This window comes from Coregonus lavaretus, assembly GCF_964263955.1.
Source record: "Coregonus lavaretus genome assembly, chromosome: 31".
Taxonomy (NCBI): domain Eukaryota; kingdom Metazoa; phylum Chordata; class Actinopteri; order Salmoniformes; family Salmonidae; genus Coregonus; species Coregonus lavaretus.
The window spans coordinates 34,453,954-34,475,575 of record NC_140018.1 but is presented as its reverse complement, the minus strand read 5'-3'; the positions used below and the strand labels follow the sequence as shown (position 1 = coordinate 34,475,575).

The following is a 21,622-nucleotide window of genomic DNA, read 5'->3' as shown; positions in this document are numbered from 1 at the left end:
ATTTTTACTCCTGAACTTATTTAGGCTTGCCATAACAAAGGGGTTGAACACTTATTGACTCAAGATATTTCAGATTTTAATTTTTAATGAATCAGTAAACATTTCTAAAAACATAATTCCACTTTAACATTATGGGGTATTGTGTGTAGGCCAGTGACACATAATCACAATTTAATCAATTTTAAATTCAGGCTGTAACACAATAAAATGTGGAAAAAGTCAAGGGGTGTGAATACTTTCTGAAGGCATCTGCAACATTGTGACCACATTCAAAGACCGGGCCGCCACACCCTCAGCCTGGTACACTTTGTCCAGCTGATCTGCCGAGAACCGGCACTGTTTATTTGGAAGCACTGTGCTAGGATTAGCCCTGGTTAGCCTTTTTGAAATTGCTCTTACCACTGGCCATCTTACTCAAGCAAGGAAGCACTGGCTACACAAGCAGAGCAGAAAGTAGTGGGTTTTTAGCAAACACAAAAACTTATACCAAGACCAAAAACTCGCAACATCTAGGGGACGATTACTCTCTCCCCACTAACAGACACCTAAGTTGGAGCCGAATCTCTTAGTGTAAATTGCATTTCACTTTCTTCCTTCAGGCGAGCTGATGAGGGAAGACTTGAGGAAATGAATGTCAGCCCCGGTATTATAGCCAGGAAGGCAGGGCTTCCGAGGGCGGGCTCGGCCTCCATTGGCCCATTGGGTGTGATTTTAGTTTGATAGGTCGTTGACTCTCCATAGTTATACAGAGTGACCGACTGCAAGGGAACTCACGTCTATAGCTGCATAATGCCTGTATTCTGAGAAGAAATCTTTGACCTTTCTGATTGGAACATATCTTTCAGTCAGAGATGGCTTTGGTATGCAGATAAGGCTTTTTCTAGTGCCTGAGGAGTCAAATGTCTCCCAGAAAAAGGAGATGGGTTGTGTTCCAGGAAAAGAGACAGCCTTTTTCAAGATGGAATGAGGAAATCCATATGTGGTTGTTTGACTGGGGGGGTGAGGAGGAAGGAGTAGGACAACAGGAGAATGACTATCCAAACCAATTGGACCTTTCTTGACCATTCCTTTATTCTGTTTGTAGAGTATGATAGGCCAAAGAATACAAACCCATCATGCCTACAACACATTTACTGTATATTTATAGCATTTGTAAATTCAGATACATTTTACCTCATGTAAATTTGCACACAGCTTTCACCCTATGTGACTCCTCCAAAGCTCTGTGTGTGGTGCCTTTACAGGTTTGCTGCAAAATTGAATGGTGCACAGGGCATTCATGTTGCGAGATTGTCGTCGCACATTGTCAACATGAACACTCATTCGTTTCTAACAGAGAGTACAGAGCGGCAGATGGGGGTGGTGAATTATGGGGGCTGTGTTGTTGTTGTTTTAGTTTTCCCATGCCTGAACAAGCTGTCATTGTTTTGGCCCGAGCCAGTTTGCTCTAGAATTTTGTGGGCCAGACAATGGGACTGTAGCCCTGGTTCCGCAGTGATGGGGGTGGGGGCTGGGGAAACGGGCTGGACAGAGCCTGTGTCCCAAATGGCATCCTATTGCCTATATGGGCCCTGGTCATAAGTAGTGCACTATATAGGGAATAGGGTGGCATTTGGGACACAGACAGAATGTTCTACATGAGTGCTTGAGGGAAATGGACTGACAATCTGGAAGAGAACGGTCTAAATCAGGGTTTCCCCCCACACCCCCCTAGGTGCACATTTTGGTTTTTGCCCTAGCACTACACAGCTGATTCAAATAACCATCTCATCATCAAGCTGATTATTTTAGTCAGCTGTGTAGTGCCAGGGCAAATACCAAAACATGCACCCAGGGGGGCCCCAGGACCAAGTTGGGGAAACCCTGGTCTGAATGCTGGCTGTACAAATTAGCTCCAAATTAGGTCAATTAGGAGGACCATTATAGGTGTGGCTTTGTTGAAATGAGCCTGTACAGACAAATAAATAGCTATAATGGATTTCTGAAATCCAATTGAAAATGTCACAGCAATTCAGTTTGCCGTTACTGTATCTATGAATCCAAGCCGTTTGCCATTATTCTATCCCTATGCCGTTTACCCTGAAGTGATTTATTTGATCCACTTAATCAGAAAAAGTGTGAAATGGCAGATATATGTGTGTGTGTGCGTGCGTGTGTGAGTGCGTGCATGTGTGACAATGTATGTGTGACAATGTACAGTATATGCTAACATTATGCTCAAACCTTCTGTTCTCTCACAGCACCTTCGCAGTTTGGCCCAGAGGCGTCGTTCCGCCCCGTCCCTGGCTTTTGAGAAGGCTTTGGGCAGCATGCCATGGTCCTCCATTAGGTGAGTTTGCCATTCTCCTCTCCACTCTGTTATCACAGTAGTATCTACTACCACCACCCATCCCAGGGGGCAGTAGAGAGCCCCTCCACTCACAGCCAGCTGCCACTTTATGAGATTCAATAGATATAAATTGGATAAAGGGGTTTCAATGCACAGAAATAGGATAGAAAGGTGTTTCAAACGTTCAATGTATAGACATAAAATGTTTTGGTTACAGTTCTTTATCTTTTTGTTTAAGTTTTATCTCTAGGGCGGCAGGTAGCTTAGTGGGTAAGAGCATTGTGCCAGTAACCGAAAGGTCGCTGGTTCTAATCCCCGAGCCGACTAGGTGAAAAATCTGTCGATGTGCCCTTGAGCAAGGCACTTAACCCTAATTGCTCCTGTAAGTCGCTCTGGATAAGAGTGTCTGCTAAATGACTAAAAATTTAAATATGCATTTCTGAACTAGACTTCTAAATCACCCTCATTTACATGTGGAATTACTTGTTGCTTATTTAATATTCAATACCGTCTAACTATTTCTTCAGAAGCAAAAAAGCCCAAAGCATAATTCAAAGAGACATGTAATTTACACAAGAACACATTATTTTTGTTGTTGTAATTATATTGCAATTTCTCATCTGCAACTCTTCACAACATTTCACAGCCTTTCATACATACAGTACATGACATACAAACAAATGTAAGATCAGCCTTCCCCCCCTGCTGTGACCACTAGTTGAATGGTGTCACTATGACTCACAATGACACCTCAGTCGGCGTAAAGGGGGCTGCAATGCCCACTCTCTATGGTAACTGTGGACCAGATGTCATGAAAGGGGGTTTTCTACAAGATCGGGCAACCGTTGTCTAAACCCACTCAGAACTCCCTCATCACCCCCAATGTTCAAGACTAGGGTGACTCCGAGGACACATAGACAGAGGAGTGGGGATGGAAATTGAAACCAGAAAACAAACAAACAAGTGTGGGGTTGAGGACTGGCGAAGATAAAAATGTGATATTTACTTTATTTGTTTTATGTGTTTTAATGAACCATATGAAATACCAGAAGGACAGAGAGGAATAATCTAATAACCCCAGCAATAACTGACTGTCCATCACACTACATATTCAAGTTCAGTCTTCAAACATAAAGTGATCTTCCCAGCCTGTGTTTCAAGGGATTACTAGTAAAAGCCATCCAAATAAGGTTGATCTAATGTGGCTCACATTAATAAGGTACTAGTGACAACTGATTGCTGAGAACTCTACCCATCTATTTCTTCTCATATATAATACACTACCAAGTGGTGGAAAAAGTACCCAATTGTCATACTTGAGTAAAAGTAAAGATAACTTAACAGAAAATGACTCAAGTAAAAGTAAAAGTCACCCAGTAAACTGTTACTTGAGTAAAAGTCTAAAAGTATTTGGTTTAAAATATACTTAAGTGTTTTATTTTATTTACAGATAGCCAGAAGAAACACTCCAACAACCAGACATCTTTTACAAACGAAGCATGTGTGTTAAGTGATTCAGCCTGAACAGCGGCAGTAGGGATGATCAGGGATGTTCTCTTGATAAGTGTATGAATTGGCCCATTTTCCTGTCCTGCTAAGCATTCAAAAATTTAACAAGTACTTTTGGGTGTAAGGGAAAATGTATGGGGTAAAAAGTAAATTATTTTCTTTAGGAATGTAGTGAAGTAAAATAAAAAGTTGTTAAAAATATAAAAAGTAAAGTACAGATACCCCAAACAACGACTTAGGTAGTACTTCAAACTATTTTTACTTAAGTACTTTACACCACTGACACTACCCATCTATACCATCTCAAGTGATACTGCATCAGGAACCCATCAAAATTGCAAATCAACCAATGTACTATTACAAGTGTTTTTAAAAACTATTTATAAACTAAAAATGAACAGTTTATAAAATACTTATAAACCCTTTCATAAAGTATAGTGTTATGAAGATTTATATGTGTCACACCCTGACATTGAGATCTCTAGTTGGGTTGGTCAGGATGTGAAATCAAATGTACATATTTCTATGTTGGCCGGGTGTGGTTCCCAATCAGAGGCAGCTGTCGGTCGTTGTCTCTGATTGGGGATCATACTTAGGCAGCCATGTTGCCTACCTTAGTTGTGGGATCTTGTTTCTGTTTGGCTTGTTTGATGTTTAGCCTCTTGAACTTCACATTCTGTTAGATTTTGTTATTTTGTCGGTGTTTATTAAAATAAATGACTATGTACACATACCACGCTGCACCTTGGTCTGATCCTTTACACAACGAACATGACAGAAGATCCCACCACCAACGGACCAAGCAGCGTGGCCAGGAGGAGCAGACATGCTGGACACAGGTGGGGAAAACATTTTGGACATGGGAGGAGATATTGGCCGGTAAGGGACCCTGGGCGAAGGAAGAAGCCCAGGCAGGAGAGAAAAAAACAGAGAATCGAAAGGTCCCGATCACGAAGGAAGCCCGAGAGGCACGGGGTGGTTGGCGGAGTAGCAGGAGGCCCTGGAAGGGCTGATTGTGGAGAGGGAGATAGCGATAGAAGAAGCCGCTATGATAGATGCCCTCCAAGACCTGCAGCTCAGTACTCTGAGAGAGGAGACCACCGCCTTACGGGAGCTGTTAGTTAAGAGGGAGCAGGAGCTCTCCCTTCAGAAGGAGGCACTGCAGGAGGCCCACAGGGGGAAGGAGTCAGTGGATGCACGGAGAGAGGAGCTGGCCAGGCAACAGGATGAGCTGAGAGAGGAGTTAACCCTCCAGCAGCAGAGAGCTCGGTCCTTAGAGCAGAGGCTGGCGGAGCCAGGTTTAGCAGAGCCATCTCCCCGCACTCGCTTTGAGGAGCGTGTGACCGTGCAGGCACCAGGCTATGCGCCGGCTTTACGCACTGTGCCGCCAGTGCGCCTTCACAGACCGGTACGGCCTGTGCTTGCGCCTCGCACCAAACCAGTGGTGTGTGTCTCCAGCCCGGTGCGCCCCGTACCTGCTCCTTGCACCAAACCAGTGGTGCGTGTCTCCAGTCCGGTATGGCCCGTACCTGCTCCTCGCACCAAACCAGTGGTGCGTGTCCCCAGCCTGGTACGGCCCGTGCCTGCTCCTCGCACCAAACCAGTGGTGCGTGTCCCCAGCCTGGTACGCCCCGTACCTGCTCCTCTCACCAAACCAGTGGTGCATGTCTCCAGTCCGGTACGGCCCGTACCTGCTCCTCGCACCAAACCAGTGGTGCGTGTCCCCATCCTGGTACGGCCCGTGCCTGCTCCTCGCACCAAACCAGTGGTGCGTGTCCACAACCCAGTGCGTCCTGTGCCAGCGCCCCGCACTGGCACGAAGCCTCCTGTGATGATCCATGGCACGAAGCCTCCAGTGATGATCCATGGCACGAAGCCTCCAGTGATGATCCATGGCACGAAGCCTCCAGTGATGATCCATGGCACGAAGCCTCCAGTGATGATCCATGGCACGAAGCCTCCAGTGATGATCTATGGCACGAAGCCTCCAGTGATGGTCCATGGCCCGGAGCCTCCTGCGACGGTCTACAGTCCAGAGCCTCCAGCAACGGTCTGCAGTCCAGAGTCTCCAGCTCCGGTCAGCTGCTCCACTCCTGTGCCAGAGCAGCCCGCTCCACCGGAGCCTAGTCCAGCTCCGGTCAGCTGCTCCACTCCAGTGCCAGAGTAGTCCACTCCACCGGTTTCTAGTCCAGCTCTGGTCAGCTGCTCCACTCCAGTGCCAGAGCAGTCCGCTCCACCGGTGCCTAGTCCAGCTCCGGTTATATGCTCCCTACCAGAGCCGGGGCAGTCCGCTTCACCGGTGCCTAGTCCGGGTCCGGTCGTCTACTCTTTCCCCATGCCGGAGCCATCTGCTCCACCGGGGTCCGAGCCGGAGCCAGACGTCAACCCCTCTCCAGGGTCGGGGTCTCCCACACCAGGGTCCAGACAGGACTTGGTGCATCGCGGGAGGACTGCTGGGCCGGGACCAGACGTCAGCCCCTCTCCAGGGTCGAGGGCTCCCACACCAGGGTCCAGACAGGGCTTGGTGCATTGTGGGAAGACTGAGAGGGGGAGCATCGCACCGGGGTCCAGACCGGACCGGGCGTGCAAAGGGGAGGCAGGATGGGAGAAGAGTTTACTGCCTACGTCACGTCCGAAGCCGGAGCCGCCACCGAGGCTAGATGCTCACCCGGACCCTCCCCTAATGAGTCAGGTTTTTGCGGCCGGAGTCCGCACCTTTGAGGGGGGGGGGTACTGTCACGCCCTGACATTGAGATCGCTAGTTGGGTTGGTCAGGGTGTGAAATCTAATTTATATATTTCTATGTTGGCCGGGTGTGGTTCCCAATCAGAGGCAGCTGTCGGTCGTTGTCTCTGATTGGGGATCATACTTAGGCAGCCATGTTGCCTACCTTAGTTGTGGGATCTTGTTTCTGTTTGGCTTGTTTGATGTTTAGCCTCTTCAACTTCATGTTCTGTTGGATTTTGTTATTTTGTCGGTGTTTATTAAAATAAACGACTATGTACGCATACCACGCTGCACCTTGGTCCGATCCTTTACACAACGAACGTGACAATATGGTTTCATCACGTGGATTCATTTATGGAATTTTCCATACGAGTGAATGATGTGTCAGATTTTTATTCCAGTCTTTGATCAGCCCCAACAGTAGTTCACACCCAGACCACCACAGTTACAAACAAACAGGTGGGAGAGTCCACTCCAACCAGACAACCTAACTTCCATCAGAGACGTCACACCCTCACACTCACACCCGTTCAACACACAACAAGCAAGTGAACCCCTGAGCTGCAGTGAGGGGGCGGATGATGCTAGTTTCACTACAGTGGGTGGGCCAAGCGTCTTTGACGTAGAACATCTTAGAGATGGTCGTATGATCTTTAAGCCTATACTCTACTGATAATGTTGAAGTATGCTAAGTAGTGAAGTTGTGTAGGCACTGTGTTTAGTGGTAAGGCCAAGTAGGTCAAAGAGTGTAACGTAGGAGTCCCTCTGTGATATCGATTTGAATATCTGTCCAAAACACACACATTGAAAGAGGGACATATGTCAAATGAAGACAGATAAGTTCCACATAGAATACAATGTGAATTCTCAAAACCATTTCTCTAATGCTATTTACTTAATGTTTATAAAAGATAAATAATAGAAGTTAGGGCTTGAACAGCCCTAACTTATAGGTTTGACTCCACAAATGCACAAAGCGTGGGAATGACACTGTGACATGACGCTGAATGTTTCTGTTTATAGTGTGAAACATGATGTATTGAGTGAGACATTTTTTGGGGTCTCTTAAGAAGATTAGCAACATTGTAAAATATGTTCATTGCTGCTTGCTTTCCGTGAGATACAAACAAGCAAGCAACATCATCTGTATTGTTAATCACGATTGTGGGAGGCAAGATAAAGGCCTAAAAAAAGGTCAGAGGGAAACTGAGGAGAGTGAGGGTGTTTGAGTATGAGGGAGGTGAGAGAGAGAGAGAGCGAAAGAGAGAGAGTGGGGGGGGGGGGGGGGGGGGGGGGGGGGGGGGGGGTGGGGGGGGGGGGGGGGGGGGGGGGGGGGGGGGGGGGGGGGGGGGGGGGGGGGGGGGGGGGGGGGGGGGAGAGAGAGAGAGAGAGAGAAAGAGTTCTAACCTCATCTGATGTGTAGTATGAAATAAAAGAACAAACTTTCATGTGAAAACTGTCATTCAAAGCCACACGGCATACCATTTCACCTTAAATTCACTTTATATCCTTTTTATAGATACATCATGCCCTTGTGAGAGTCATAGCAACTGGCTGGAAGCCAATTTGAAGATAATTGCATTTGCTCAATATGTATTTGCTCTACGTTTTGCATACAGGCTCCTCTCATTCTGTTTCTATAAGTTCAAGAAAAAATCTATGTCTGCAACTCTGGTATGCTCCCGTGGTGATTGAATAAGACACACAAGAAAGACAACGTTTCGATCCAAGTTGGATCTTTGTCAGGTTAGCCCGAAACATTGTATTTTTTGTGTGTCTAATTAAATCACTATAGGAGCATGCCAGATTTGCAGACATTTTATTTGATAAGTTCTTCTGTCCTGTTGGATGCGGATGTGCATATTTTTACATTTGTTCTCTCTATAAGTTACCATACATGAGAATTTCATCTGTTGCTGCCCCTAAAACAACCAAATGGACAAAATTGGGCAAATCTGGTTGAAATTGTCATAATAACCAGTTTTGTCCACTGGAAAAATATGTGATACAAGTCCGGTATACATCACAACAACCTCTCAATAATGAAAAGCTGTGCAAAGCCCATGGTCTAGAAGTGGTCACACACCCAGTGCTGTCACATTCATGCCTCCCCACCGGAGATCGGGGTTCAATCCCTGCATCCTCCTTTCCTCCCCATCTACTAGTCTAAAGAAAGCATAGAAATACTGTTAGTCTAAATAAATACAAAATAATAATAGAAAGCTTGTGTAGCATTGATCTGCTGGTAGAGTAGGCCCTGTGTGTTGAAATAACTGACCTTCTTATTCAAAATGAAGGCTTCACTGAAATAACCCCATTCTTTGATGAAAAGATTATGAAGTTCTGATGACAAACAAATGATTCGATGTGGTCATCTGGCAAAAATGAAAACCGACCCTCAGTTAAGTCCACCCACACATGCACCCAAGCAGGCACACAAACATAGTTCCTCCTTAGTTCTGACCCCCACTCTCTCTGCCCTCTCTACCCTAGGGAGGAGGCTCCATGCTGGGTGTCGGTGGAGCAGTGCCCTTTCGTCCTGGGTCTTAGCAGTGAGAATGCAGAGCTGGTCCTGGACACCTGTGTTCAGGTCACAGAAGGCATGAAGACCAGAAGGAGACAACTCTTCCTCTTCAGCGACGTGATCGTTATCGCCAAGCTCAAGTAAGATATGGAACATAATAAGCACACACACCAACACATATACATACAGCCTGCATAGCAACTCACAAAAACACACACACACACACACACCACATACAGTGGGGAAAAAAAGTATTTAGTCAGCCACCAATTGTGCAAGTTCTCCCACTTAAAAAGATGAGAGAGGCCTGTAATTTTCATCATAGGTACACGTCAACTATGACAGACAAATTGAGATTTTTTTTCTCCAGAAAATCACATTGTAAGATTTTTTATGAATTTATTTGCAAATTATGGTGGAAAATAAGTATTTGGTCACCTACAAACAAGCAAGATTTCTGGCTCTCACAGACCTGTAACTTCTTCTTTAAGAGGCTCCTCTGTCCTCCACTCGTTACCTGTATTAATGGCACCTGTTTGAACTTGTTATCAGTATAAAAGACACCTGTCCACAACCTCAAACAGTCACACTCCAAACTCCACTATGGCCAAGACCAAAGAGCTGTCAAAGGACACCAGAAACAAAATTGTAGACCTGCACCAGGCTGGGAAGACTGAATCTGCAATAGGTAAGCAGCTTGGTTTGAAGAAATCAACTGTGGGAGCAATTATTAGGAAATGGAAGACATACAAGACCACTGATAATCTCCCTCGATCTGGGGCTCCACGCAAGATCTCACCCCGTGGGGTCAAAATGATCACAAGAACGGTGAGCAAAAATCCCAGAACCACACGGGGGGACCTAGTGAATGACCTGCAGAGAGCTGGGACCAAAGTAACAAAGCCTACCATCAGTAACACACTACGCCGCCAGGGACTCAAATCCTGCAGTGCCAGACGTGTCCCCCTGCTTAAGCCAGTACATGTCCAGGCCCGTCTGAAGTTTGCTAGAGTGCATTTGGATGATCCAGAAGAGGATTGGGAGAATGTCATATGGTCAGATGAAACCAAAATAGAACTTTTTGGTAAAAACTCAACTCGTCCTGTTTGGAGGACAAAGAATGCTGAGTTGCATCCAAAGAACACCATACCTACTGTGAAGCATGGGGGTGGAAACATCATGCTTTGGGGCTGTTTTTCTGCAAAGGGACCAGGACGACTGATCCGTGTAAAGGAAAGAATGAATGGGGCCATGTATCGTGAGATTTTGAGTGAAAACCTCCTTCCATCAGCAAGGGCATTGAAGATGAAACGTGGCTGGGTCTTTCAGCATGACAACGATCCCAAACACACCGCCCGGGCAACGAAGGAGTGGCCTAGCCAGTCTCCAGATCTCAACCCCATAGAAAATCTTTGGAGGGAGTTGAAAGTCTGTGTTGCCCAACGACAGCCCCAAAACATCACTGCTCTAGAGGAGATCTGCATGGAGGAATGGGCCAAAATATCAGCAACAGTGTGTGAAAACCTTGTGAAGACTTACAGAAAACGTTTGACCTGTGTCATTGCCAACAAAGGGTATATAACAAAGTGTTGAGAAACTTTTGTTATTGACCAAATACTTATTTTCCACCATAATTTGCAAATAAATTAATAAAAAACCGTACAATGTGATTTTCTGGAATTTTTTTCTCATTTTGTCTGTCATAGTTGACGTGTACCTATGATGAAAATTACAGGCCTCTCTCATCTTTTTAAGTGGGAGAACATGCACAATTGTTGGCTGACTAAATACTTTTTTTCCCCACTGTAGATTGTCTGAGTTTCCGAGTTTTGCCTTCATAGAACGGAACTGATTAACTCCCCAATGACAACCTATCATTATAGAAATGTACACTCACATGGAAAGACACACCGATATACCTATAGATTGAAATCTTTACCACTGACGTTTTATCCCACTGCAGTTCTTTTTTAAATAGATAGTGCACATTTAAGTCAGAGAGTTTTTTGTTTTCTTATTATAAGATACTGACAGCAGGAAGCTTGTAGGTTAAACAGTACAGTATGAAAGTAGATTAGTCTGATCTAAATGTAGATTCAGCTAATGTAAAACGTGACGCTAACTAAGATAACATATTCTGAATCGTCTCTGTTTCAAAGAAGACAGTGGAAGCAATCTTCTGGTCTTAAGTGGGAGTTTAATCAATCGCTCTGGTCTATTGAGTGTAGGCAGGTTTTTTTCCTGTACTTTTGCTCACACTTTTCCAGCAGAGGCGCCACGAGTGGCTAAATACATTTGTGACTAATGCAGTTCTCTTGTTCTGAATAACACCTTAGGCCGATTGTGTAAACACTTGTTCATGGATTGCCGATTGTGTAAACACTAGTTCATGGACTGCCGTGCCTTTCCTCATTAACCTAATACCCATGATCATTCACTCACCGGTACACTTACGCAAGCTCCATTTCCTCTCCCCAAAGTCCTTCACTCTCTCTTTCCATCCCATCCCATCACTCTCTCCCTCCTTCCCACCCTCCATTGATTCTGCGTTCCAAATGGTATTCTATATAGCCCAGCTCATATGAAGGGAATAGGGTGCCAGGTGCACTGGTTTGTGTCAATAACTGCAACGCTGCCGGGTTTTTCACGCTCAACAGTTTCCCGTGTGTATCAAGAATGGTCCACCACCCAAAGAACATCCAGCCAACTTGATACAACTGTGGAAAGCATTGGAGTCAACATGGGCCAGCATCCCTGTGGAGCGCGTTCGACACCTTATAGAGTCCATGCCCGACAAATTGAGGCTGTTCTGACAGCACACTTGTGACTCAAGACAGATCCTCAATACAGTTGATTCTTTACACAATCACGTTCCCATGACAAGGCCTACAGTAAGTGCATGGGTCTGTGGATCCACGCGCGACAAGGTGACATTTTCAATGTTGTAGCAAACCAAAAGTTGTGAACTAGGCCTTGAGAGAGTGCCTTCCTCCTCACAAGCTGACAGACAGGCAGACAGACACACGAAGCTGACCATGGAACACAATGCATCATAAAGAGATAGAAATCAGATCACTTCCTGTTTCTGAGTGATAAGCAATTAATCACTGATTTAGAAATAGATGACAATAATGAGGAATACATTAGCACCTTTAGCAACCATTGGGATAGAGAAGTGGATCATGCAGTATTCTAGGCCTGATGAGCTGAGATACAGTCCTAGCCAGTCCTGATGAAAACATAAACTGACTCTCTAAATCCTCAACCTGCTAGCCCTCATATACCATCCATGACCACATAATCATCTCTCTCTCTCTCTCTCTCTCTCTCTCTCTCTCTCTCTCTCTCTCTCTCTCTCTCTCTCTCTCTCTCTCTCTCTCTCTCTCTCTCTCTCTCTCTCTCCCTCTCCCCTCTCCCTTCTCCCCTCTCTCTCTCTCTCTCTCTCTCTCTCTCTCTCATTTAGGTCCAGTGCTAGCTACCGTCTGAAGCACAGGGTGAGTCTGGAAGATCTGTGGCTTTATGGCTTTGAGGATGAGCCCGAGGAGGAAGAGGGAGGAGGGGGAGAGATTGACCTCAGGACGTCCCTCGTCTTGGCCTGGCCCCTTGCCTTCTGTGTGGTGTCCTTCCAGTGAGCAACAGCCATCCTCTGTGTGCATACATGAGTGCAAACCCATACATGTGCACACACACACAGACGCGCAGGCAGGCAGGCAGACACTCAGGCAGGCAGGTGTACACCTGGCCACACACACACGCAGGCACACACTCACACAGATGGACCTCTGTAGCTGGTCCTCTGTAGCTCAGCTGGTAGAGCACGGCGCTTGTAACGCCAAGGTAGTGGGTTCGATCCCCGGGACCACCCATACACAAAAAAGAAAATTATGCACGCATGACTGTAAGTCGCTTTGGATAAAAGCGTCTGCTAAATGGCTTATTATATTATATTATATTATTATTATATTATGGAAACAAGTTTATTTTAACTCAATGAGAAACATCTCTCACTCATCATTCTCGACGTAGACAACAAATAACAAGTCAAGTTTCTCTTTGTTTTCTCACTACTGACATTACGAGTGGCGCAGTGGTCTAAGGCACTGCATTGCAGTGCTAGCTGTGCCACTAGAGATCCTGGTTAGAATCCAGGCTCTGCCGTAACCGGCCGCGACCGGGAGACCCATGGGGCGGTGCACAATTGGCCCAGCGTCGTCCAGGGTAGGGGAGGGAATGGCCGGCAGGGGTGTAGCTCAGTTGGTAGAGCATGGCGTTTGCAACGCCAGGGTTGTGGGTTCGTTTCCCACGGGGGGCCAGTATAAAAAAATACAAAAAATAATGTATGCACTCACTAACTGTAAGTCGCTCTGGATAAGAGCGTCTGCTAAATGACGTAAATGTAAATGTTATTCTCTGAACATCCAAAGGTTAAAGGTTAGAAAACTACACGGTTAGCCACTACTGAGCAGGAAGTCCAGCTTACTGGCATTTCAGAGTAAATCTATTACAGTGGGAGGATAATGGTGTCAACCTAACTCTAACATTCATAATTCATATGAACAGTTCCTTCAAGTAAAGTTTGACCCATTTGGTTGTCCTGAGAGATATACTGTGTGCACAAACTAAAGACAGTAGTATCCTAGGATTGACCTAAAAATATATTGAGTTTCTTAAAGGCCCAGTGTAGACAAAAACGTGATTTTCCTGTGTTTTATATATATTGACACACTATGAGGTTGGAATATTATTGTGAATTTGTGAAAATCATGATAATGCCCTTTTAGTGTAAGAGCTGTTTGAAAGGACCGCCTGAAATTTCAGCCTGTTTTGGTGGGATGGAGTTTTGGCCTTCAATGGTGACATCACCATGCGGTAAATTAGTTAATAGACCAATAAGAAAGAGAGTTCCAAACCTCTCTGCCAATAACAGCAAATCTTCATTTTCCCCCTCCCCATTCAGACCACTCCCAGACAGTCCTAGCAAAAGTGCCCTTTGCCAAGAAGCTATTGTTGTTTCTTTTTGACCATTTTAAGGTACTTTACTGTTACCCAGAAATGATTTAATATTGAGATAAAATGGCTGCATTGGACCTTTAAGAGATGGTTTCCATAAGGCCATGAATGAAATAGGGAAATGAGAACAGTCTACACCATCACAAGACAATGGCTGGTGAAATAGGAAGTGTTGAAGCTGACCATCAGACCTCAGATCACATGTCAGGGCCTTTACAGCACTAGCCTTTATCAGGACGACTGGATCTTTGAAATATAGAGGGAGTGTTGAAATTGCATGGTCACAAATAGACACAACATTGAATAAAACATTTGAAAGGGGATTGTCTGTTTTGATCAGTAATAATAGCTATCCCTCATTTGGTGTGGATATGGATTATTTAGTCATGTTATTGGGGTCTGAGTCATGGACTCATGGACTTTAGAGTCATTCTTAGAGTCTGTGGCTCACCAGTTTATTGGCCTACAGTTTACCAGTAAGCACAAACAGTATATGAGCTGGTCTATTGGTATAGTGTCTATAATCAAAAAGTATCGGTCTAATGTAGGCTCAACCAAAGATGAAAGAAAATTCATGAAAACAGATGCACTTTTAAAGTCCTCACTCAGTTATTACTATCATCTATACAGGTGAGTGAGGGTTCGTTTAAGTTAGAGTCTCCCTCATGGCTCTTTCCACATGGCGACAACAGCAGCAGCCACAACACATAGAGGAAGTGGAAGGTGTTTTGGTCGGGGCCGCCATGACGCTGCTTCCTGTCCCCATGACTGAGTTAGAGTTTCCATCGCTCCAGTTAAAAGAGCCAGAAGGCGTGCTGTGTCTCTTTAGTCAGTCTGTCTGTCCATCCGTGCGTTTGGTTCGTTCCTCTTTCACTGTGGATTAGTAACTCCCGTGCTGTTGTTTTGCCTGCAGCTCGCCTGAGGTGAAAGAACGCTGGTTGGATACTCTTCACAGGTAAGCACTACTATGAACTCATACATAATATAAATGCCACTTGATTGAGCCATAAAGGGTAAGCTGGGTTACTGGGTTATACTGTATGAAGATAGTCAGTATGTTAATAACTTGCAGTATCAAGGGGACTGTACTGTTAATGTCATTCAATTAGATATAATAATTATTGAAGGGTTATGAACAGAATTAGTATTAAAAGGTAGTATAAGCATACCTGTGATGGAGATAGGAACTGTATTTTAGTGAATATTACAATATTCTTCATGATGTCAGAACTTATAGTTCAATATAGTATATAGTTCAAATATTTTTTTCTGTCATGCAATTGTTAATGGTTAGCATTATTTTCACTCATATTCAAATTAAGATTTGATCATATTCAGAATATCTATCTGATCCTCTTTTAAAACTTGACACACCCCACAACACACACACACATACACACACACACACACACACACACACACACACACACACATACACACAAACACACCCTTTTGACACATACAGAGAGCGGTTGTGTAGAGACCACATGTACAACGACATCCATCTAACTAGGGACTAGTCACTCTTGACTATGGCTCGCGAGAATAACTAGGGACTGACTGGAGATCAGTGAAATATTTGTATATACACATACTGTATATATTTTATGTATGTGTTTTCCTCATTCCAGGAAAATTAAAGTAGCAAAAGAGAGAGCAGGTTCTACCACACCACCCCCAAGTGTCCTGATGAAGGTGCTGAGCGGCAGTATCACAGTAAGTCTATCGCTTAGGGCCCGTCCCAAATGGCTATCTATTTCCCCATACAGTGCACTACTTTTGACTGGGGCCCATAGGGCTCTGGTTGAAAGTAGTGCACTATAGGGAACAGAATGCCATTTGGGATGCAGATTTAGCCTACTCTCCAGTGTTGTGCTAAATGTACAGAAACAGCTATCAGAAAAGCTGTGACCTTTATAACCATAGTGCATACTTTGTAGACTATAGTCATAATCCCTGATACCTCACCCAGATTCTTGTTACCAAATGCGGTGATGGCAGATACTGTAGAAAAGATGGTTATACTTTCACCTGTGTCCAGCCAGTCATTGGATATCAAGATACCATTGTATTGCACCATATACAGCCAATTTAGAGCATTGACTCGCATTCTATCTCTTGCTCTCATGTTGATGGGTCTTCTGGCTCTGAAGAGACATATTACCTCTATAAAGGGCTGTTATCAATAAGGACAGAGCATCGGACATTCATAGAAAGGCGCTCAATGCAGACACACTTTGCAGCACTTTGTCAAAACATGATCTTTGGCCATTCAGGCATAACAGGCTTTTGTTTGACACCATTCAAATTGTACTTATATAATTAGAATGAGCATACATTGCCTAATATATAATATAATTGCTTCTGGAAGGAGTCACCTTTTATCTTCAAGAACTTTCATCTGCACTATAGATAATAATCTCTCTCTCTCGCTCTCTGTTTCAGGCTAAAACTCTAACAGGAGGTGGCATGGAGCCTTCTATCGAGTTTTCGCTTGATGTGAGTACCGTACAGTACACTTCCTGCTTCTGCTTCTTTCATCCATGTGTCAGTTGTTCTGGTTCAACATGTGTTGGGGAGAAACACCTTGTGTGAGGTTATATGAGGCTTATTTTGAGGGTTGATGGGGGAATTCGGACTGCTGCAATCTGTTGCTCAAATAGAAGCACTTATGTAACACAAGTGTATACATTGTAACACTTGATTGATACTGTACAGTGATGATGCTTTTTTAAAGGAGGGTTTGTGTTGTTTCGTTCAAATGGAGGACCTTGTGTTGTTCTTGAGGGGACAGTGGTTTGAAAGTGATGGGCTTTTATGATGGGTGTTATTGAGGGGTAAATTGTTTGGGTGATTGGGGAGTTTGAGGAGGGAGAGTTGGCGGGTTAGACTATTACCACCCTGAACCCTCACATTGAAACAGGAATGAAAACAGAGGCTGTGGCTTGTCACATGTTCCTCCTACATGCTCATGACTACATCTCCTGTTTTGCGTTTCCAGAGCGACGCAAAGCTCCTCACCCTGCCCAGATGTGTAACACAGCCCATTGGTGAGTTTGAAAAACAACATCTCTGAACCACAAGGTTGGTTAAGGGCCCACAGTGTGTATGTGTGTGTGTATATGTGTGTGTGCCAACTTAGGCAGAGAAAAAAAGAGGCAGCATGAAATGATTCAAACAGGACACACCAATGATTAGTGTGAATGTCAATCTAAAACAAGAACATCAACTTATATCATATGCTAATCTCTCTCACACTCACTCTCTTTCTCATGAATGGTATTGGTATACTTTAACCCTTAATACCGCCTTTATAATACTGTATACTATACCTACACAAATTGGCTAAACGTTTGGCTTCTTTCGTTACAGAAAATGGTAGCAACAGTAAGTGGAGCATCTTGAGGAAGTTGAGGATAAGCTCCACCCTCACCAGCATATCCTCCCATCCAGACACAGACTCCAAGAGCCATCTGTTTGGACAGCCTCTCTCCAAGACCTGCCCGGAGGATGGGACTCTTCCAAAGCCTATCACAGTACGTCACTGTACCAAAACTATCTTTGTTCTGTAATATCTTTGTTCTGTAATATCTTTGTTCTGTAATATCTTTGTTCTGTAATATCTTTATTCTGTAATATCTTTGAATGTCAGATTTTCATCATTTGTACAAGGTGTGGGGCTGCGGGCATTGAGTGAGAAAGAATAGATTGGCTGTGTGACATAGCATTACTCTTATCATTTCATGAACCGAACTGCCGTAATGAATCGTAGTGACAGCTATTGATTTGATCTGCACCTCATTCTACCAAGGTGTTTAGTTCAAAGGGTTTATTGACTAGGGCACTTGATCAATCAGGCCATTTAATTGTCACTAATAAGTGTACTTAGTTACCAAAGCACTTGGTAATGGTTGCTAAGGACCTGCCTGTCTGCAACCCAACCACAGATTTAATCTATGTGATGTTCCACTTCCAGCTGACATGCACAATGCACCAACTGTCTGTCTCAATCTGCCCCTGGCCTCCCCCTCACAGAATCACTCACATTTAAGCACATACACACACACACGCATCCACGCACACACACGTGCGCGCGTGCACACACACAGCAGGGTGTTTGACTTGTTCATGCATTTTCTCAGCCTGGTTTGACCTCTTTTCCTCCCTTGTTCCTCTCTCTCCCCACCAGGATATATTGGTGCTGCTGTGGAAGAAAGGCCCCTCCACAGAGGGTGTGTTCAGGAAGAACGGCAACAATAAGAACCTGAAGGCCATCAGGGAGCAGCTCGACAGTGGGACGGAGGTGGAGATGGAGGCCTTGCCCGTGGTTCTCCTGGTGGGACTACTCAAGGTAAAGAATCATCCATCTGTTCACTCATTTGTCCTTTCCTTTTCTCTATTCGTCCATCTGCCATCCACCCGGAGCAGGGAGAAGGAGCTCTATGACCTCCAATTAGACCTCTTACCTCTCGCTACCTATCAGCAGTCCTCCACTGTATTGTGTTCTAACCCTCGACACCTTCCCTACTAATTGCAGAGTTTTCTGACGGAGCTCCCGGGCAGCCTGTTAGTGTCGGAGATGTATGAGACCTGGATGAAGGCCCTGGAGACTAAGGTCATCCACCACAGAAGCTTAGAGCTCAAAAGGTAAGCTACCAGCCACTAGCGAGCTTACGCTAGGCTAAATGTAGCGTTAGCAACTGTACCACCTGTTGAGTCACCCGCATTTGTGAACTATTTTACTGTAGTACTTGTGGGGCATAATCTTATATAAAACTGTAGGCTACATGAGAGGCCGTAGCCGTAAACGTTATGCTAATGTGAGACTAATGTAGGCGTTTGGTTGAAAACAAAAAAAAACTCAACTTTTCTATTGATGTTTATGTGTGCAAAGAACAGATTCAGGGGGCTTTTCAATTGAGTTTTTCAGAGAGTCAGACAATGAGGAAGTTGTGCCTCTACCCTCAATGTGTACGCTTCTTTTTTAGTTTCCTCCCCCTCTCAAAAAGAGAAGCTACAAAAAAATGTAACGAGCGGCAAACTGATCTACATTTTTTTCCTGTTCTTTCTCTCCTTCCTTCCCTTTCCTCTCTCAGGGTGGTAGTCAAGCTACCAGGACCTAACATCCTCCTGCTGAGGAACATTCTGTGTGTGCTCCACCACATCACGAAGAGCGCGGATACCAACAAGATGGATGCCAATAACTTGGCATTGTGCATTGCACCCACTCTGCTGCAGAAGGACATCATGTCCTTAGATGTGCAGACCGCGAAGAAGGTGAGAATCCGGTTCTGACTGGACTCTTTGAAGCTGCCAGTGTAGTTTTCATGTCCGGAAAACAACAGTGTGTTTGTGTGTCTGTGTGTAGGCCTATAGTTTCGCAATAACTTTATCCTACTATAGTCTGCGCTGAAACAGGACTGAGTTGTTCATCGAAAGGAAAGCCAATTCTTTACACTTTAAAACAATGTTACTTTCAATCACTCAACCATTGTTCAAAGTAACGTTAACCTTTTGTGTTCTTTGTGATGTTTCCTTTAGGTGACAGAGCTGACAAAGTTCCTGATCGAGCATTGCTGTGAGATCTTTGGAGAGGACGTCCTGAGCCTTTTGGGAGATCCCGATGAGGATAACTCAGGTAAGTGAACTGGGCTGCTTTAGGCGCCATTCTCTGCAATGCTACACGTTCTTTCACAGAAAATAAGAACATTCTGTGAACACAGATTTCTGGGAACATGTTTCAAAAAGCTTGAAATAAAATAGAACAATGGGAATAGGAATCATACATTGTAAACTGCAACTGATCAATGTTCCATCTCTTTCTCCTCAGATTCCGTGTTATCACAGCAGCACGACTCTGCGTATGACAGCACAGACGCAGACGCTGAGGGGGACAGCGTGGGGTCCACGCAAGTAGAGGGTGAGGGGGAAAGGGGCGGCTCGTCCCCATCTCTCCTCTCTGCGTGCGGGATGCAATGCGGCGCTATCCCCTCCTGCCCCTCCAACGCCATCTTCCACACCTTCACCAACAAGAAGCTCTTCAACCGCCGCTGCTCAGAGCCAATCATCTTCCCCTCTGCTGAGAAGAGAAGCCTGATTGGCCTGGCCCGTAGTCACGACGACTTCTCTGTGGAGTGGCGGGACTTTGAGGAGCATCCACTCAAGAAGCAGATCTCTGATGACTCCTTCCTGCTCCCAGGGTGTGGTGTTGCTGACACCAGGCATGCCGCCACGCTGTCCCTCCCCAAACTCGGTGGCAGCCAGACGATGACTTGGCGGCAGCTTGAACCGTCATGCCCGTCATCCTGCTCCCTGGAGAGCGCCGCCTCCAACACATCGGAGGTCTCCCTGTTTACCAGCTCGCCGCTGACCTCCCCGGCCTGCCAACGCGGGGGCCAGTCCACACGCCATGCTCCCCTCTCCACCAAGCCTAGGGCAGAGCCCCCAAGGGCGAACACGATGGAAGTGGTCGAGCGATGCACCCAGTCCATGAATGTGGACAGGAAAGCCCTGTTGAGGACCAAGAGCCTTGGGGCCTTCGGCTTCGCTTGGGGCAGCCTCAAGAAAGGTGACCTCCAGAAGGAGAAGCCTTTCCCTTTCGGCACCCTCCAGGAAGACTCCCAGAGTGAGGTGGAGGCCCCAGTGGCCGAGGCCCCTCTCAAGCAGAAGCGTCCCCTGTCTGCGGTGGAGGTCTTCCTACAGGTGGACAGCAGACTGCCCTCCCAGCCCCCTTCGTACGAGCAGGCAGTCCAGAGTGCGGCTCAGCCCTCCCCACCGCATTATGGCTCCATGACTGTCAGTGCCGTCGCCGCCACTCTCAGCAGGAAGTCCCGCCCAGCCTCTATGAACGCAAACTTCCTGTACTCCTGTCCCGTCAATCAATACACAGACTGCTTCTCTCAGGGGACAGATGGTGATGATGTCACCACAGCCCAACGGCATTCGGTCGGGTTCCGCCAGCGAGCGATGTCTGAGTCCATGTCGAGAGCACTCCACGAGACCGTGTCACACCATGACACAGCTTCACGACATGAGAATGTGTCACGGAGGTGCAGCCAGCCTGTGTTCGAAGAGTTTTCTTACGCCAAGGAGTCTTACGTTTGAAGGCCTTTTTCAGACATTATGTTTCACTTTTTTAACTTTGAATATACTCAAATTAAAATGTGCAACTGTTAGGTTGGACTTGCTGAGTAGTACTGTTTAGAGTACAAAATTACGCTATTTTACCTGAAAAGCTATTTATAAATAGAATCCTCCTCTAGTTTATCTATAGCAAAGCTATGTAAATAATCTGAATCTGAATCTGCAGGTATAGAGGGTAACAATATGCTATTGTTGGTATTGTTCCCATTGTTTTACTTTTGTAACATACTGTAGTGTACATAAATGTGTACATTTGTAAAAATGTTTTCTTCCCTGTGTCTTTTTGTATGTCTTGACTCTACAACATCTGTACTTCCACTACAATAAAGCACCTTTATGTTACATCTTGACTTTGTTCTCCAGTTCTTACAGTCTGTACA

The 21,622-nt window shown here is 45.4% G+C and overlaps 1 protein-coding gene across 1 annotated transcript in view; it reads left to right on the top strand.

The window, feature by feature from the left end:
* Positions 1-21,584, top strand: part of LOC311106647 (T-cell activation Rho GTPase-activating protein-like) — a gene marked incomplete at its 5' end in the record, with an annotated part of 28,281 nt that extends 6,697 nt beyond the window's left edge. The window contains 13 exons of the mRNA XM_084149038.1: positions 2,241-2,329; positions 9,059-9,229; positions 12,553-12,717; positions 15,013-15,054; positions 15,731-15,815; positions 16,545-16,598; positions 17,101-17,149; positions 17,472-17,635; positions 18,289-18,450; positions 18,637-18,746; positions 19,196-19,376; positions 19,641-19,737; positions 19,930-21,584. Of these exons, the coding sequence (XP_084005164.1) occupies positions 2,241-2,329; positions 9,059-9,229; positions 12,553-12,717; positions 15,013-15,054; positions 15,731-15,815; positions 16,545-16,598; positions 17,101-17,149; positions 17,472-17,635; positions 18,289-18,450; positions 18,637-18,746; positions 19,196-19,376; positions 19,641-19,737; positions 19,930-21,203 (2,643 nt within the window). The 3' untranslated portion in view covers positions 21,204-21,584. The remainder of the gene's footprint in view (positions 1-2,240; positions 2,330-9,058; positions 9,230-12,552; positions 12,718-15,012; positions 15,055-15,730; positions 15,816-16,544; positions 16,599-17,100; positions 17,150-17,471; positions 17,636-18,288; positions 18,451-18,636; positions 18,747-19,195; positions 19,377-19,640; positions 19,738-19,929) is intronic.
* Between the last annotated feature and the right edge of the window lie 38 nt (positions 21,585-21,622).